Source organism: Zonotrichia albicollis, chromosome 30, assembly GCF_047830755.1.
Source record: "Zonotrichia albicollis isolate bZonAlb1 chromosome 30, bZonAlb1.hap1, whole genome shotgun sequence".
In the NCBI taxonomy this organism is placed as follows: Eukaryota; Metazoa; Chordata; class Aves; order Passeriformes; family Passerellidae; genus Zonotrichia; species Zonotrichia albicollis.
The window spans coordinates 4516997-4534928 of NC_133848.1; the positions used below are offsets into that span (position 1 = coordinate 4516997).

The 17932-nt window shown below is 58.7% G+C and overlaps 2 protein-coding genes across 2 annotated transcripts in view; one reads left to right on the forward strand and one right to left on the reverse strand.

The window, feature by feature from the left end:
* Positions 1-12000, reverse strand: VSIG8 (V-set and immunoglobulin domain containing 8). The gene is made up of 7 exons (XM_074529278.1): positions 11632-12000; positions 9512-9687; positions 6449-6647; positions 4382-4546; positions 3197-3319; positions 2338-2473; positions 1-1545 (listed from the first exon to the last, which is right to left on the reverse strand). Exons 1-7 carry the CDS (start codon positions 11681-11683, stop codon positions 1374-1376), a joined length of 1023 nt encoding a protein of 340 aa, XP_074385379.1. The 5' UTR covers positions 11684-12000; the 3' UTR covers positions 1-1373.
* LOC141725640 (Fc receptor-like protein 2) overlaps positions 11682-17932 on the forward strand; it is a 17731-nt gene continuing 11480 nt past the window's right edge. The window contains exons 1-3 of the mRNA XM_074529618.1: positions 11682-11823; positions 11883-12025; positions 13447-13684. Of these exons, the coding sequence (XP_074385719.1) occupies positions 11682-11823; positions 11883-12025; positions 13447-13684 (523 nt within the window). The remainder of the gene's footprint in view (positions 11824-11882; positions 12026-13446; positions 13685-17932) is intronic.

Here is a 17932-nt window from a genome sequence, read left to right on the forward strand (position 1 = left end):
TCCTTTTTTTTTCTTTTTCCTTTTTCTTAATTTCTTTTTTCCTGGTTTTGGGTTCGTTTTCCTTTCGCTCCGTTCTGAACCGGCCCCCCCCCCAAAAAAAACAACCCCAAAAAATCCCAAATGTGGGGGCGGGGCCGCTTTTGGGGCCGGGTGGGGACAGAGGGTGACAATGACACCGCGGGGGGACTGGGATGAGACTGGGGAAACTGGGAATGAACTGGGAGAACTGGGAATAGGAACTGGGAATGGGGAATTTTGGAACTGGGAATGGGGACGCCCAACTGGGAGGGTCTGGAAATGGCTGTAAAAAAAGGGCTCAAACCCCAAAATAAAGCAATAAAACCAGGGGAGAGTGGAACAGAGGGAGGGATTTGGGGCATTTTGTAGGATTTTGAGGGGTTTTAGGGTTTTTTGGGGCTTCGGGAGCCGCTCCTGCCATCACTTTGTCGGGCTGGCTCTTTCTGTCACTGTCCCCATCCCTGTCCCCGTGGTGGCCCCTCGAGGGCGCCCCAGGAAAGGAATTTTTGGGGATTTTAAAGAATTTTATGGGATTTTGGTAGGAATTCTGTAGAATTTTAGGTGGTTTTTAGGGTGTTTTGGGCATCAGGAGCCGCTCCTGCCGTCACTTTTGCGGACTGGCTGTCGCTGTCCTCGTCCCCGTGGTGGCCCCGTGAGGGAGCTCCAGGACAGGAATTTTTGGGGATTTTTCAATATTTTATGGATTTTTGTGGGAATTCTGTGTGATTTTGAGGTATTTTGTAGAAATTCGAAACTTTTTAAGGCTTTTTTTGGGCTTCTGAGCCGCTCCTGCCGTCACTTTGTCCGGCTGGCGCTTTCTGTCGCTGTCCCCGTGGTGGCCACAGGAGGGCGCACCAGGACAGGAATTTTTAGGGGATTTTGAAAGATTTTATGGAATTCTGTGGGAATTTTTGTGGGTTTTGAAATATTTTATGGGATTTTGGTGGAAATTTTGTAGGATTTTGAACGATTCTGTGGGAATTTGAAGCTTTTTCGGGTTTTTTTGGGCTTCTGAGCCGCTCCTGCCATCACTTTGTCCGGCCGGCGCTTTCTGTCGCTGTCCCCGTGGTGGCCACACGAGGGCGCTCCAGGACAGGGATTTTTGGCGGATTTTATGGAATTCTGTGGGGAATTTTTGTGGGGTTTTGAAATCTTTTATGGGATTTTTTGGGGAGGAATTCTCTGGAATTGTGTGCACGATTCTGTGGGATTTCGGGAAGAACTTTGTGGAAATTCGAAGCTTTTTTCGGGTTTTTTTTTGGGCTTGCGGAGCCGCCGCTGCCGTCACTTCTGGGGGCGGGCTCTCGGTGTCGTTGTATCTGTCGCGGTGATGTCACAGCGATGTCACAGCGATGTCACAGCGCGGGACAGGTGACCTGGTGTCGCATGCCCTCGTTGCAGAGCAGCGCGGCCGCGCGCTCGTCGCTGTCGCCGTGCTGGCACTGCATGTAGCTGATGCCATGCGGGGAGTACGAGTGGTGGGCACAGGCGGCGCAGGGCCGGGGCATGGTGCCACCCGTGCTGCTCCTGCGGGGACAGCGCGGTGACATCGTCAGGTGGTAGCGCCAGGGGGTGGGTGGCACTTGGGGAGGGGGGTTTGGCACCGCCATCGGTGTCTCAAGGGGTTTGGTGGCACTCGAGGGGGCTGGTGGCACCTATTGGCACCCCTTGGTGTCCCTTAGTGCCCCGTGCCACCTCTCTGTGCCTGGTGGCATCCATTGGTGACCATCAGTGCCCTGTGCCACCCCTCTGTGCTTGGTGACACCCATTGGCACCCCTTGGTGTCCCTTAGTGCCCCGTGGCATCCATTGGTGTCTCTGGGTGTCCCTCAGTGCCCTGTGCCACCCATCTGTGGCTGGTGGCACTCATTGGCACCCCTTGGTGGCCATCAGTGCTCAGTGCCAGTCACTGGTGCCCATTAGAGCCCAGTACAGCCCAGTGCCACCCAGTGCCAGTCACTGGTGCCCATTAGAGCCCAGTACAGCCCAGTGCCACCCAGTGCCAGTCACTGGTGCCCAGTAGAGCCCAGTGCCACCCAGTGCCAGTCACTGGTGCCCAGTGCCACCCAGTGCCACCCAGTACCAGTCACTGATGCCCAGTAGAGCCCAGTACAGCCCAGTGCCAGTCACTGGTGCCCAGTGGAGCCCAGTGGAGCCCAGTTCAGCCCAGTGCCAGTCACTGGTGCCCAGTAGAGCCCAGTGCTACCCAGTGCCAGTCACTGGTGCCCATTAGAGCCCAGTAGAGCCCAGTACAGCCCAGTGCCAGTCACTGGTGCCCAGTACAGCCCAGTGCCACCCCGTGCCACCCCCTGGCACCCACCGGCAGTCGCTGCAGGCGCGCTGGCACTCCTTGCGCTGGTAGCGGGCGATCAGTGCCCAGATGAGCAGCCCCAGCAGGCTGAGCAGGAGCAGCGAGCCCAGGATGGAGCCCACGATGATGCCAGCCTGGCGCCCGCCTGGCACGGGGACACGGCTGTCACTGCCAACCCCTGCTGCCACCACGGCGCCACCATGGTGCCACCCAGGGACGCTGCAGTGCCAGCCTGGAGCCCAGGGAGAGCCTGGTGCCACCCAGGGCCACCACTGGTGCCACACAGGGTCACCTGCAGTGCCACCCTTGGGAGCTGAGAAATCCTAGTGCCACCCTGTGTCACCCCCAATGTCCCCAATGTCCCCAATGTTTCCATTGCCCCCAGTGTCACTCACATGGCCCCAGGCTCAGGTTCAGCCCTGTGTCCCCAATGTCCCCAGTGATGTCCCCATTGTCCCCAATGTCCCCAATGATGTCCCCAATGTCCCCAATGATGTCCCCAGTGTCCCCAATGTCTCCATTGCCCCCAGTGTCCCCAGTGTCACTCACATGGCCCCAGGCTCAGGTTCAGCCCTGTGTCCCCAATGTCCCCAGTGATGTCCCCGTTGCCCCCAATGTCCCCATTGTCCCCAATGTCCCCAGTGTCACTCACGTGGCCCCGGGCTCAGGTTCAGCCCTGTGTCCCCAATGTCCCCAATGTCCCCAGCGATGTCCTCAGTGTCCCCAATGTCCCCCAGTGTCACTCACATGGCCCCAGGCTTAGGTTCAGCTGGCATAGCCCAATGTCCCCAATGATGTCTCCAATGTCCCCAATGTCCCCAGTGTCCCCAATGTCCCCATTGCCCCCAATGTCCCCAGTGTCACTCACGTGGCCCCGGGCTCAGGTTCAGCTGGCACACCGAGTAGCCCACGCGGTTGGTGACACGGCACTGGTAGGTGCCAGCGTGGCCGACGGTCAGGCTGCGGATCAGGAGGTCACCGGGGGCACGGCCTGGGATGGGCACGGGTGGCATTGTCACCTCGGTGTCACCCGGGCATTGTCACCTCGGTGTCACCCGCACCTCCCAGAGAGGGAGGGTGGGGACACAGGGACAGGGACAGACACAGGGACAGAGGGACATGGACGGACAGAGGGACACAGGGACACACAGGGACACAGAGGGACACAGAGGGACAGAGGGACATGGGGACATTGATTGGACACAGGGACACACAGGGACACGGGGACATAGGGACATGGACAGACACAGGGACACACAGGGACATGGGGACACGAAGGGACATGGGGACATGGCCAGACACATGGACATGGGGACACACAGGCACGGGGACATGGGGACACACAGGGACATGGACACACGGACATAGGGACACACAGGGACACACAACATGGACAGACAGAGGGACATGGACATGGGGACAGAGGGACACACGGACACATGGACATGGACAAAAGGACACACGGACATGCTGATCCCCCCCCCCCACACGCACCCCCAGCCAGGCCCCTCCAGAGCCCCCCCGGCCGATGTTCCCAAATCCCCTCCCGAGCCCCCCATGGAGGGTCCCTGACCCATCTTGGGGGGGTCCCCAATCCCCCCCCAAATCCCCCCTGAGCCCCCCAAATCCCCTTTGTGCCCCCAGACCCACCTTGCAGGGTGCCCGCGGGCAGGGACACCCCCAAACCCCCCCAAATCCCCCCCAGATGCCCTCTGTGCCCCCAGACCCACCTTGCAGGCTATCTGAGCACAGGGGCACCCCAAACCCCCCAGATGCCCTTTGTGCCCCCCTGTGCCCCCAGACCCACCTTGTAGGGTGCCCGAGCACAGGGACACCCCCAAACCCCCCCAGATGCCCTCTGTGCCCCCCTGAGCCCCCAGACCCATCTTGTAGGGTGCCCATGGGCAGGGACACCCCCAAACACCCCAAACCCCCCCAGATGCCCTCTGTGCCCCCCTGTGCCCCCAGACCCACCTTGCAGGGTGCCCATGGGCAGGGACACCCCCAAACCCTCCCAGATGCCCCCTGTGCCCCCCTGAGCCCCCAGACCCACCTTGCAGGGTGCCCGCGGGCAGGCGCCCCCCCCCGTAGCCCTCGGCCAGCTTTGCCCACTGGTACGAGAGGGGCGCGGTGCCCCCCCGGCTGAAGCAGCGCAGCAGCACCGAGCCCCCCTCGATCAGCTCCCCCTCGCTCCAGCACTGCGGGGCCGCCGGCTTCTCTGCTGGGACACGGGGACACGTCAGGGGACACCGGGACACGGCGGGGACACGGCGGGGACACGGCAGGGACACGGCGGGGACACGGCGGGGACACCGGGACAGCTCAAGGGACACCATCAGGGGACACCGGGACACGGCGGGGACACGGCAGGGACACGGGGGCAGGGGACACGGGGACAGCTCAGGGGACAGCCCAAGGGACACCGGGACAGCTCAGGGGACACACAACAGGGGCAGGGGACACGGCAGGGACACGGCAGGGGACATGGGGACAGCTCAGGGGACACGGCAGGGGACACGGCAGGGACACGGGGGCAGGGGACACCCGGACAGCTCAGGGGACAGCCCAAGGGACACACAACAGGGGCAGGGGACACGGCAGGGGACACCGGGACAGCCCAAGGGACACCATCAGGGGACACTGGGACACGTCAGGGGACACGGGGGCAGGGGAGGGGACACGGGGACAGCTCAGGGGACAGCCCAGGTGACACACGGACAGGGGCAGGGGACACCAGGACACGGCAGGGGACACGGGGGCAGCCCAGGTGACACACGGACAGCAGCAGGGGACACCAGCAGGGACAGTGTGACACTGGAGGGGACAGCCCAGGGGACATGCAGACACCATCAGGGGACACTGGGACACAGGCAGGGGACAGTGTGACAGGGGCAGGGACAGCCCAAGGGACAGCAGCAGGGGACACCGGGACACCCGAGGGGACACACGGACACGGCAGGGGACACCGGCAGGGCACACGGGAGAGGACACGGGGACACGGCAGGGGACACCGGGACAGGGACAGGGGACACTGCGACAGGGGCAGAGGACATGGGGACAGCGGCAGGGACATGAGGACACGAGAGGGGACAGCCCAGGGGACACCATCACAGCAGGAGGAGACACGGGGACAGTGGCGGGGGACACCGAGGACACGTCAGGGGACACTGGCAGGGGACACAGTGACAGCGTCAGGGGACACGGAGACGCATCAGGGGACACAGGGACAGAGGCAGGGACAGTCCAGGGGACACCAGCACGGGACACCACCACAGCAACAGGGACAGCCCAGGGGACAGCAACAGGCGGAAAGGGGACAGGGACACCAGCAGGGACAGCCAGGGGGGGACAGGGGACACTGTCAGGGTCACTCAGGGGGGACACCATCGGAGTCACCAGGGGCCACCAAGGAGAGGGGACACCTGGGACTGTGGGGGGACAGGAGTCACCTGGGGCGGGGGGACACGGGACACTGTCAGGGCCACCTGCATGGGGGACAGGGGACATTGTCAGGGCCACCAAGGGCCACAGGAGAGGGGCACAGGTGACACCGCCAGTGCCACCAGGGGCCAGCCAGGAAGGGGACTTGGGTGTGGGACAGGTGACACTGCCAGTGCCACATGAAAGGGGCACAGGTGATGCCACCATAGGTGCCACCAGGGGCCAGCCAGGAAAGGGAGTTGGGGATGGGACAGGTGACAATGGAGGCCACATGAAAGGGGCACAGGTGACACTGTCAGTGCCACCAGGGGCCAGCCAGGAAGGGGACTTGGGCATGGGACAGGTGACACTGTCAGTGCCACTGAGAGGGCACAGGTGATGCCACCATAAGTGCCACCAGGGGCCAGTCAGGAAGGGGACTTGGGCGTGGGACAGGGGACACTGCCTGTGCCACCAGAGGCCACATGAGACGGACACAGGTGACACCATCAGTGCCACATGAAAGGGCCACAAGTGACACTGTCAGTGCCACATGAGAGAGGCACAGGTGACACCACCAGTGCCACCAACAGAGAAATGTGACCAAAAGGAACCAATGCCACCTTGGCGTGGGGCAGGGCGGGGAGGGGACAGGTGCCACCGGTGCCACATTGGTGCCACATTGGTGCCACCGCGGTACCTTGCACGGTGACGATGACCTCGTGCACGGCCACCGTGTTCTTCTTGACGCGGCACTGGTAGGTGCCGGTGTCGCTCTCCTGCAGGTCGGCCACGCGGATGGAGGCGTCGCGCTGGCCCGGGTCCGTCTGCACGAAGGCCACGCGGTCCTGCAGCCCCGAGCTGCCGTAGTTCACGTGGTGGTCCTGGTAGGACAGGAACTGGGGACACGGGGACGCGGGGACAGCGTCAGTGCGGCCTTGGGGACGTTGGGGATGGGGCTTGGGGGTGAGTTTGGGGTTAAGTTGGGTTGGGTAGGGTTTGCGTTGGGTTGGGGTTGGGGTTGGGTTTGTGTTGGGTTTGTTTGGGTTGGGTTGGGTTTGGGTTAAAGTTGGTTTGGTTTGGGTTGGGTTTGGGTTAAAGTTGGTTTGGGTTGAGTTTGGGTTTGGGTTAAAGTTGGTTTGGGTTTGGGTTAAAGTTGGTTTGGGTTGAGTTTGGGTTTGGGTTAAAGTTGGGTTGGGTTTGGGTTAAAGTTGGTTTGGGTTTGGGTTGAAGTTGGTTTGGGTTGAGTTTGGGTTTGGGTTGGTTTGGGTTGAGTTTGGGTTTGGGTTAAAGTTGGGTTGGGTTTGGGTTAAAGTTGGTTTGGGTTTGGGGTTGGGTTAAAGTTGGTTGGGTTGGGTTTGGGTTAAAGTTGGTTGGGTTTGGGTTGGGGTCGGGTTTGGGTTGGGGTTGGGTTTGGGGTTGGGTTTGGGGTTGGGTTTAGGTTGATTAAGTTTGGTCAGGACCAGGGCTTGGGTTGGGTTTAGGTTAGGGTTGAGTTGAGGTTGGGTTTGGGTTGGATTAAGTTTGGTTGGGTTGGGTTTGAGTTGGGTTTAGGTTGGTTAAGTTTGGTCAGGATCAGGGCTTGGGTTGGGTTTAGGTTAGGGTTAGTTAAGGTTGGGTTTGGGTTGGGTTTGGGTTGGATTAAGTTTGGTTGGGTTGGGTTTAGGTTGGTTAAGGTTGGCTAGGGTTGGTTAGGATAAGGGGCTTGAGTTGGGTTTAGGTTAGGGTTGAGTTGAGGTTGGTTGGGTGGGTAAAGGTTTGGGTTTAGGCTAGGGTTGGGTTTAGATTATGGTTAAGGTTGGTTTGGGTTAGGGTTGGGTTTAGGCTGGGGTTGAGTTAAAGCTTGTTGTGTTGGGCTATGCTTGGTTGGGTCTGGGGATGTGGTTAGGGAAGGGTTTGGGATTAGTTTGGTTTGGGCTGGAATTAGTGTTTGGTTTGGTTTAGGTGAGGGTTAGGCTTGGTGAGGGTCTGGGCCTGCCTGTTCCTCCCTGAGCCTGCTCCTTTCCTGCTCATCCTTCCCTGTCCTGTCTGTCCTGGCGTTTCTCTGTGTCCCCTCCTGTCCCTGCCTGGTCTTTTCCTGTCCCCTGTGTCTGCCTGTCCCTGCCTGCTCCTTCCTTTCCTGCCTGTCCCTGGTTTTCCCTGTTTCCCTGCCTGTCCCTGCGTCCCTGGCTGGGCTCCAGCCCAGCCCAGCCCTGTCTGGTCCTTCCCAGACGCGGCCAGACCTTCCCTGCTGTGTCCTGCCCGTCCCTGCCTGTCCCTGCCCTGTCCCTGCCCTGTCCCTGCCCTGCCTGTCTCTGCCTGTCCCTGCCTGTTCCTTTCCTGCCCTTCCAGACCTTCCCTGCCCTGCTTGTCCAGCCTGTCCTGCCTGTCCCTGCCTGCTCAGCTGGGCTCCATCCCATTAATCCAATCCCAGCCTGTCCTGCTTCATCCTTCCAGACTCTGCCTGGTCCTTCCCTGTCCTGCCAAATCCTGCCTGTCCTGCCTGTCCCTGCCTGTCCCCCTTCATCCTTCCCATCCCAGCACTCCCAGACCCAGCCTGGTCCTTCTGTGCCCTTCCCAACCCTGTCTGTCCCTGCCTGTCCCTGCCTGTCCCTGTCTGTCCCTGTCTGTCCCTGCCTGTCCCTGTCCCTGTCTGTCCCTGTCTGTCCCTGTCTGTCCCTGCCTGTCCCTGTCCCTGTCTGTCCCTGTCTGTCCCTGCCTGTCCCATCCCTGCCTGTCCCTGCCCTGTCCCTGCCCCGTCCCTCTGGCCTGTCCCTGTCCCTGCCTGTCCCTGTCTGTTCCGTTCCTGCCCTTCCAGACCTTCCCTGCCCTGCTTGTCCAGCCTGTCCTGCCTGTCCCTGCCTGCTCAGCTGGGCTCCATCCCATTAATCCAATCCCAGCCTGTCCTGCTTCATCCTTCCAGACTCTGCCTGGTCCTTCCCTGTCCCTGCCTGTCCCTGCCTGTCCCTGCCTGTCCCCCTTCATCCTTCCCATCCCAGCACTCCCAGACCCAGCCTGGTCCTTCTGTGCCCTTCCCAACCCTCTTTGTCCCTGCCTGTCCCTGCCTGCTCAGCCGGGCTCCATCTGATCCCATCCCAGCTTGTCCTGCCTGTCCCTCCTTGTCCCTTCCTGTCCCTGCTTCTCCTGCCTGTCCCTGTCCTGCCCAGCATTTCCAGAGCCTGTCTGATCCTTCCCTGTCACTCTTGTCCCTTCCCTGTCCTGTCTGTCCCTGTCTGTCCCTGCCTGTCCCCCTTCATCCTTCCCATCCCAGCACCTCCAGATTCTGCCTGGTCCTTCCCAATCTTCCCTGTCCCTTCCCTGTCCTGCCTGTCCCTGTCTGTCCCATTTGTCCCCTCTGTCCCTCTCTGTTCCTCCTGTCCCACCTGTCCCTGCCTGTCCCCTGTCTGTCCTGTCTGTCCCTTCTGTCCCTCTCTGTCCCTTCCTGTCCCTCTCTGTCCCCTCCATCCCTCCCTGTCCCCTCTGTCCCTCCTGTCCCTCCCTGTCCCCTGTCTGTCCTGTCTGTCCTGTCTGTCCCACTCTGTTCTCTCTGTCCTGCTTGTCCTGTCTGTCCCTCCCTGTCCCCTGTCTGTCCCTCTCCCTTCCCATGCCTCTCCATCCTTCCCTGTCCCTCTCTGTCCCTCCTGTCCCTCTCTGTCCCTCTGTCCCTGTCTGTCCCCTGTCTGTCCCTCTGTCCCTCCCTGTCCCTCCTGTCCCTCCCTGTCCCTCTGTCCCCTGTCTGTCCCTCTGTCCCTCCCTGTCCCCCCGGTCCCCCCGTTCCCCTCACCACGTTCTCGGGGCTGGGTCTCTCGGGGCTGATCTGGATCCACTCGATGCCCACGCCCTGGGGTCCGTTGTCCTCGGGCTCCAGGACATACGGACAGCCCAGCTTGACCGAGTCGCCCTTGGCCAGGTACAGAACCTCGCGGCCCTTGCCGTTGATCCTGACGGCCACCAGGAGAGCTGGGGACACAATGGCATTGTCACAGCCTGGCATGGCATCGTCACCCCCAAAAATGGCATTGTCACCCCCAAAAATGGCACTGTCACTTCCCAAAACAGCACTGTCACGTCCAGAAATGGCACTGTCACATCCAGAAATGGCACTCTCACATCCAGAAATGGCACTGGCACCCACAAAAACAACACTGTGACACCCCCAAATGGCGCTGTCACACCAGAAATGGCATTGTGACCTTCCAAAATGGCACTGTCACCCCCAGATATGACACTGTCACCCCCTGAAATGGCACTGTCACCCCCAAAATGGCACCCAGAGCACCCCACACCTGCAGCTCCTGACCCACACGGAGCAGGGATGGGGCACAGGGACCCCAAACCTGTGCCCTGACACACCTGCAGCCCCAAAAATGCCACACCTGGCAGGTCCTGACCCCACACCTGCAGCCCCAAAAACCCCACACCTGGCAACCCAAAAACCCCACACCTGGCAACCCCTAAAACCCCACACATACAGCCCCAAAAATTCCACACCTGCAACCCCAAAAACCTCACACCTGTAAACCCCAAAGACCTCACACTTGACAGGTCCTGACCCCAAACCTGCTGCCACAAAACCCCACACCTGCAACCCCTCAACCCCACACCTGAAACCCCAAAGACCCCACACCTGGCAGCCCCAAAGATGCCACACCTGAAACCCCAAAGACCCCATGCATACAGCCCCAAAAACCCCACACCTGTAAACCCCAAAACCCCCACACCTGCAATCCCAAAAACCCCACACCTGCAACCCAACAAACCCCACACCAGCAACCCCAATTACCCCACACCTGCAGCCCCAAATACCCCATACATACAGCCCCAAAAACCCCACGCATACAGCCCCCAAAATTCCACACTTGCACCCCTCAACCCCACACCTGGAAGCACCAAAGACCCCACACCTGAAACCCCAAAAACCCCTCACTTGGCAGGTCCTGACCCCACACCTGCTGCCACAAAAACCCCACACCTGAAACCCCAAATACCCCAAACCTGCAGCCCCAAAAACCCCACACAGCCCCAAAAACTCCACACATACAGCCCCAAATATTCCACACCTGCACCCCTCAACCCCACACCTGCAACCCCAAATACTCCACAGCTACAGCCCCAAAAACCCCACACCTGAAACCCCAATGACCCCACACTTGGCAGCCCCAAAAACCCCACACCAGCAACCCCAAAAACCTCACACCTGTAAACCCCTAAGACCCCACGCATACAGCCCCAAAAATTCCACACCTGCACCCCTCAACCCCACACCTGAAACCCCAAAGACCCCACACCTGCAGCCCCAAAAACCCCACACCTGCAACCCCAAAACCCCACACCTGCAACCCCAAAAACCCCACACCTGCAACCCAAAACCCCACACCTGCAACCCCAAAAACCCCACACCTGAAACCCCAAAGACCCCACACCTGCAGCCCCAAAAACCCCATATCTGCAACCCCAAAACCCCACACCTGCAACCCAAAACCCCACACCTGCAACCCCAATTACCCCACACCTGAAACCCCAAAGACCCCACACCTGCAGCTCCCATCTCCCACCCTGGGCACCCGCGGGACTGTCCCGGGTGTGTCCTGGTCCCCTCGGTGACAGCCCCGGTGACAGCCGGGGCTCGGTGCCACCAGCACAGGACCCTGGGGGTGGCCACAGGTGTGGCAGAGCCCCAGGTGTGCCCAGAGCCCCAGGTGTGCCAGAGCCCCAGGTGTGCCCAGGAGCCCCAAGTGTGCCAGGATCCACAGGTGTGCCCAGGGTTGTGAGTGTGCCCAGGAGCCACAGGTGTGACAAGGGCTGCAGGTGTTACAGGAGCCCCAGGTGTGCCAGAGCCCCAGGTGTGCCCCAGGTGTGCCCAGGTGCGCGCCCCTCACTCCGCCCCGCGGTGCCCGCTCGTACCTGGCATCATCCCGAGCAGCAGCAGCAGCAGGCTGGCGCCGTGCCGTGCCATGGCGCCGCGCACGAGGAGGAGGAGGAGGAGGAGGATGAGGAGGGTGCAGGAAGGCTCCGAGAGCAGCCGGCCCGCGCGGGGCCCTTTTAGGCGCTGTGCCGGGGCCGCTCCTCCCCGTGGGGAGGATTCCTGCGGGATGAGTGAGTGGCTCCGAGCTGTGCGTGGCTGCCGCCCTGCTCCGCTCGCACCCCCTAATTAGGGAGCGCCCGGCCCGCCGGACCCCGGCCGGACACCGGGGGACAGCGAGGGGACACTGGGGGGGACAGCGGGGACAATGGGACGGAGGTGGCGGCTCGGTCGCGCAGGGTTCGGGGCTCGCAGCGGGACTCGCAGGGATTAAAGGTGTGGCTGGAGCGGGGTTTAAGGGATGCAGGTCCCTCCTCCGGACCGGCCCCGGGCACCGGGCACGGCACCGGGCACACACCGGGCACACACCGGGCACCGCACCGGGACCACGGGCACCGTGTCCTTGTCCCCAGCAGTTCCATCTCTGCCGTGTCCCCTCTGTCCCCTCTCTATGGCAGGGACAGGGATACGGTCAGGGTGACAGGGGCATGGCCGGGATGGAGATGGGACAGTGACACCTGGCACTGGATGGCACCCATAGGGACAGTGACAGTGGCAGTGGATGGAGGAGATGGGACAGGGACGTGTCAGGGATGGAACTGTTGGGGACGGTGACAGTGACAGGGATGGAGGAACTGGGACGGTGGCACATGGCACTGGATGGAGGAGCCATTGGGGACAAGGACAATGGCAGGGATGGAGGAGATGGGACAGAGCGGATGGAGGAACTGGGATGGTGACAAATGGCACTGGATGGCACCCATGGGGACAGGGCCAGTGGCAGGGATGGAGGAGCTGGGACAGGGCCGCAGCAGGGGACAAAGTGTTGGGGACAGGGAGGTGACAACAGGGGCAGGAGATGGGACAGGAACAGAGGAATGGATGGAGAAGTTGGGACAAGGACATGGCAGTGGATGGAGGAGCTGGGACAGTGACACCTGGCACTGGATGGCACCCATGGGGACAGGGCCAGTGGAAGGGATGGAGGAGATGGGACAGGGCCACCATGTGACAGTGGGTGACAGTGACCCTGCCCCGGTGTGTGACCCCCTCTTGGTGCTGTCACCCCTCTTCGTCCTGTGACCCCCCATCCCTGTGCCATGTCCCCTCTGTGCCATGTCCCCTCAGTGCCATGTCCCCTCTGTGCCATGTCCCCTTTCCATGCCATGTCCCCTCTATGCCATGTCCCCTCTATGCCATGTCCCTTCTGTGCCATGTCCCTCCTCAGTGCCATGTCCTCTCTCAGTTCCATGTCCCCTCAGTGCCATGTCCCCATTCTGTGCCATGTCCCCCCTCAGTCCCATGTCCCCTCAGTGCCATGTCCCCTCAGTGCCATGTCCCCATTCCATGCCATGTCCCCTCAGACCCACGTCCCACCCCGCTCCGTGTCCCCTCTCCAGTGCCATCTCCGTGCCATGTCCCCCCTGCTCCATGACCCCTTTTCTGTGCCATCCCCATGCCATGTCCCCTCAGTCCCATGTCCCCTCAGTACCACGTCCCCCCCCTGCTCCATGTCCAGTCTCCAGTGCCATCTCTGTCCCATGTCCCCCCTCAGTCCCATGTCCCCTCAGACCCACGTCCCTCCCGCTCCGTGTCCCCTCTCTGGTGCCATCTCCGTGCCATGTCACCCCTGCTCCATGACCCCTTTTCTGTGCCATCCCCATGCCATGTCCCCTCAGTTCCATGTCCCCCCTCAGTCCCACGTCCCCCCCCGCTCCCTGTCCCCTCTCCCGTGCCACCCCCGTGCCCATCCCGGCCCCGCCCGGCCCGGCTCTGCCCCGGGGCCGCTCTCGGCCCTTCCGCCGTTCCGGGACCGCCCGGGCCGGCTCTGCCGCTGTCCCGGCGGGGCCAAAGCCCGGCCCCGGGGCCACCGAGTGCTCCAGATCCTGCGGCGCTCCTGGCCCGGCCCTGCTCGGAACGGAACGGCCCGGCCCGGCACGTGCGGGGCTGCGGCCGGCACTGGGGGCACCGGGACCGGGACCGGGACCGGACAGGGACAGGGACAGGGACAGGGACAGGGACAGGGACCGGACAGGGACAGGGACAGGGACAGGGACAGGGACAGCGACAGGGACAGCGACAGGGACAGCGACAGGGACAGGGACAAGGACAGGGACAGGGACCGGGACAGGGACAGCAACAGGGACAGGGACCGGGACAGGGACAGGGACAGGGACAGGGACAGGGACAGGGACAGGGACAGGGACAAGGACAGGGACAGGGACAGGGACCGGGACAGGGACAGCAACAGGGACAGGGACCGGGACAGCGACAGGGACAGGGACAGGGACCAGACAGGGACAGGGACCGGGACCGGGACCGGGACAGGGACAGCGACAGGGACAGAGCTGGGCGGGGCTGGAGCTACACGGGGGACACGGGGGTGGACATTGAGAATGGACATTGGGATGGAAAATAGGGATGGAAGATGGGGATGGACAGTGGGGGGGACATTGGGGGTGGACACAGGTGTGGACATGGGGTGGACAACGGGGTGGACATGAGGGTGGAAAATTGAGGTGTAAAATAGGGGTGGACAATGGGGATGGACATTGAGAATGGACATTCGGGATGGACATTGGGGGTGGAAATTAGGGGTGGACAATGGGGATGGAAAATGGGGTCAGACAATGGGGATGGACACCAGGGGTGGGCAATGGGGGTGTAAAATAGGGGTGGACATTGAGAATGGACATTGAGGGTGGACATTGGAGGTGGAAAATAGGGATGGAAAACAGGGGTGGACATTGAGAATGGAGTGGACATTGAGAATGGACATTGAGGTGGAAAATAGGGGTGGAAAATAGAGGTGGACATCAGGGCTGGACACCAGGACTGGATACTGGAGATGGAAAATAAAGGTGGACAATGAGGGTGGACACAGAGGTGGACATTGAGAATGGACATTGGAGGTGGAAAATAGAGATGGAAAATAGGCATGGACACAGGATGGACACTGGGAATGGACAATGGGGGCAGACATTGAGAATGGACATTGTGAGTGGAAAATAGGGGTGGACATGGGGTGGACACCAAGGTGGACACCAGGGTGGACATTGGAGGTGGAAAATAGGGATGGAAAAATGGAGATGGACAATGGGGTGGACACCAAGGTGGACACCAAGGTGGACACCAGGGTGGACATTGGAGGTGGAAAATAGGGATGGAAAATGGGGATGGACAATGGGGTGGACAAGGGGGTGGACAAGGGGGTGGACAATGGGGTGGACATTGAGAATGGAGTGGACATTGGGGAGAACAATGGGGATGGACATTGCAGGTGACACTGGGGATGGACACGAGGATGGACACTGGCAGTGGACATTAAGGATGGACACCTGGATGGACACAGAGGGTGACATTATGGATGGACACTGGCAGTGGACACTGGGACTGGCACAGAGCCCCACCGAGGAGGTGACATTGGTGACAGAGGAACTACCACTGGTGACAATGGCCTGGCTGTCCCCGAGACCTCGGTGACACCAGTGGCTTCCTCACCCTGAGGTGACACCTCTGTCCCCAACTGTCCCCTGGTGTCACACGGGACAAGGACCACAAGGGATGAAGACACCGCAGACTGGACCAGCTCCTTGGTGGCATCCCCGTGGTGTCCCCACATTGTCCCCACGTTGTCCCCTCACTGTCCCCATGCCAGCCCCGGTTGTTTTCCTGGAATTACTCAGAGCCGCTCCTGCCATCCCCATCCCCATCAAAGGCGACACCACCCGCGGTGGCCCCGAGGGGACAGAGGTGGCACCGCGGTGACAAAAGCGGTGCTGGGGGTGAGGGGACCCCGCCGAGGTGGCACTGGGGACACACGGGGTGGCACCGAGGGGACACAGGAGCCTCGGGGCTGCTCCGGCCCTGCGGCCGCTCCCCAGGCAAGGGAAGGGTGGAAAAGCAGCACGGGCTGGAAAAACACGGTTTAATTAAAAGCATCGCTTAATTAAAGCCGGCGTTTAATTGAAAACAGGTTAAAGAGGCGGAGAATGAATGGGTGGCAAAAAGGGGTTGTGGAGGTGGATGGAAATGGGTTAAAAAATGGGTAAAACGTGGGTTTAAAAATGGGTAAAAAATGGGTAAAAGCATGGGTAACGTGGATAAAAGATGGGGTAAAAATATGGATTTTAAAAATGGGTAAAAATGGGTAAAAAATGCATATAATGTGGATAAAGGATGGGTTAAAAATATGGGTAAAAATGGGTAAAAAATGGGTAAAAATGTGTATAATGCGGATAAAGGATGGGTTAAAAATATGGGTAAAAATGGGTAAAAAATGTGTATAATGTGCATAAAGGATGGGTTAAAACATGGATAAAAAATGAGTTAAAAAGATGGATAAAAAACAGGTTAAAATGGATTAAAAAATGGTTAAAAAAATGCATATAATGTGCATAAAGGATGGGTTAAAACATGGATAAAAAATGAGTTAAAAAGATGGATAAAAAACAGGTTAAAATGGATAAAAAAATGGGTAAAAACCATGGATAACAACCGGGTTTAAAACGTGGATAAAAGGTAAAAAATGCAGATTAAAAAGGTGTTAAAAACATGGATAAAAGATGGGCTTCAGCCACCAGGATGGCACAGGGTCCTCAGGGTGTCCAGGGTGTTTTTTGGGGCAAAAATCCACTTTACCCCCTGTATTTTGGTATTAAAATTCCCTTTCCTCCTCTGTATTTTGGGATAAAATTTGCTGTATTTTGGGACTAAAATCCACATTTTCCCGCTGTATTTTGTGACTAAAATCCACTTTCCCCCCTCTGTATTTTGTGACTAAAATCCACATTTTCCCTGCTGTATTTTATGGCTAAAATCCACTTTTCTCTGCTGTATTTTGGTACTAAATTCCATTTTCCCCTCTGTGTTTTGGGACTTAAGTCCCCTTTCCCCCACTATATTTTGGGACTAAAATCCACATTTTCCCGCTGTATTTTGTGCCCTCTCCCCCACTATATTTTGGGACTAAAATCCACATTTTCCCGCTGTATTTTGGGACTAAAATCCACTTTTCCCCCCTCTGTATTTTGTGACTAAATCCCATTTCCCCTCTGTATTTTAGGACTAAAGTCCTCTTTCCCCTCTGTATTTTGGGACTAAAATCCCATTTCTTCGCTGTATTTGTATTTGGGGACTAAAGTCCCCTTTCCCCCACTATATTTTGGGACTAACATCCACATTTTTCCTGCCGTATTTTATGGCTAAAATCCCCTTTTCTCTGCTGTATTTCGGTACTAAATTCCATTTTCCCCTCTGTATTTTGGTACTAAATCCCATTTCTCCTCTGTATTTTGTGACTATAATCCACATTTTCCTGCTGTATTTTGGGACTAAAATCCACATTTTCCCTGCTGTATTTTGGGACTAAAATCCACTTTTCCCCCCTCTGTATTTTGTGACTAAATCCCATTTCTTCTCTGTATTTTGGGACTAAAATCCCATTTCTTCTCTGTATTTTGGGACTAAAATCCCCTTTCCCCCACTATATTTTGGGACTAAAATCCACATTTTTCCTGCTGTATTTTATGTCTAAAATCCACTTTTCTCTGCCGTATTTCGGTACTAAATTCCATTTCCCCTCTGTATTTTGGTACTAAATCCCATTTCCCCTCTGTGTTTTGGTACTAAATCCCATTTCTCCTCTGTATTTTGGGACTAAAATCCACATTTTCCCTGCTGTATTTTATGGCTAAAATCCACATTTTCCCGCTGTATTTTGTGCCCTCTCCCCCACTATATTTTGGGACTAAAATCCACATTTTTCCCGCTGTATTTTCTGGCTAAAATCCCCTTTTCTCTGCCGTATTTCGGGACTAAATTCCATTTTCCCCTCTGTGTTTCGGGATCCAACGCCTCTGCCGGCCGCAGCCCCGCGGTGACGGCACCGCGTCCCCCGGGGGAGGTGACACCGGGGTGACACCGGGGTGACACACGGGGGGGACGCGGCCGCGGGAACGGCGCGTGTGTCACCCTGGGAGCGGAATGGGAGCGGAATTCCAGCCCCGGGCGGGACGCGGCTCCCAGCGAGGGAATGGCCGGGGTTGGGATTTCAGGAATTCCTCGGTTGGAAAAAAATGGCTGGGAGCAGCTGTGGGATGGGATAAATGGAATGAAAAATAAATATATACGGGGAAACGGCAGGAGGAGGTTTTGTTTAAATTTATTTTTAAAAAATTATTT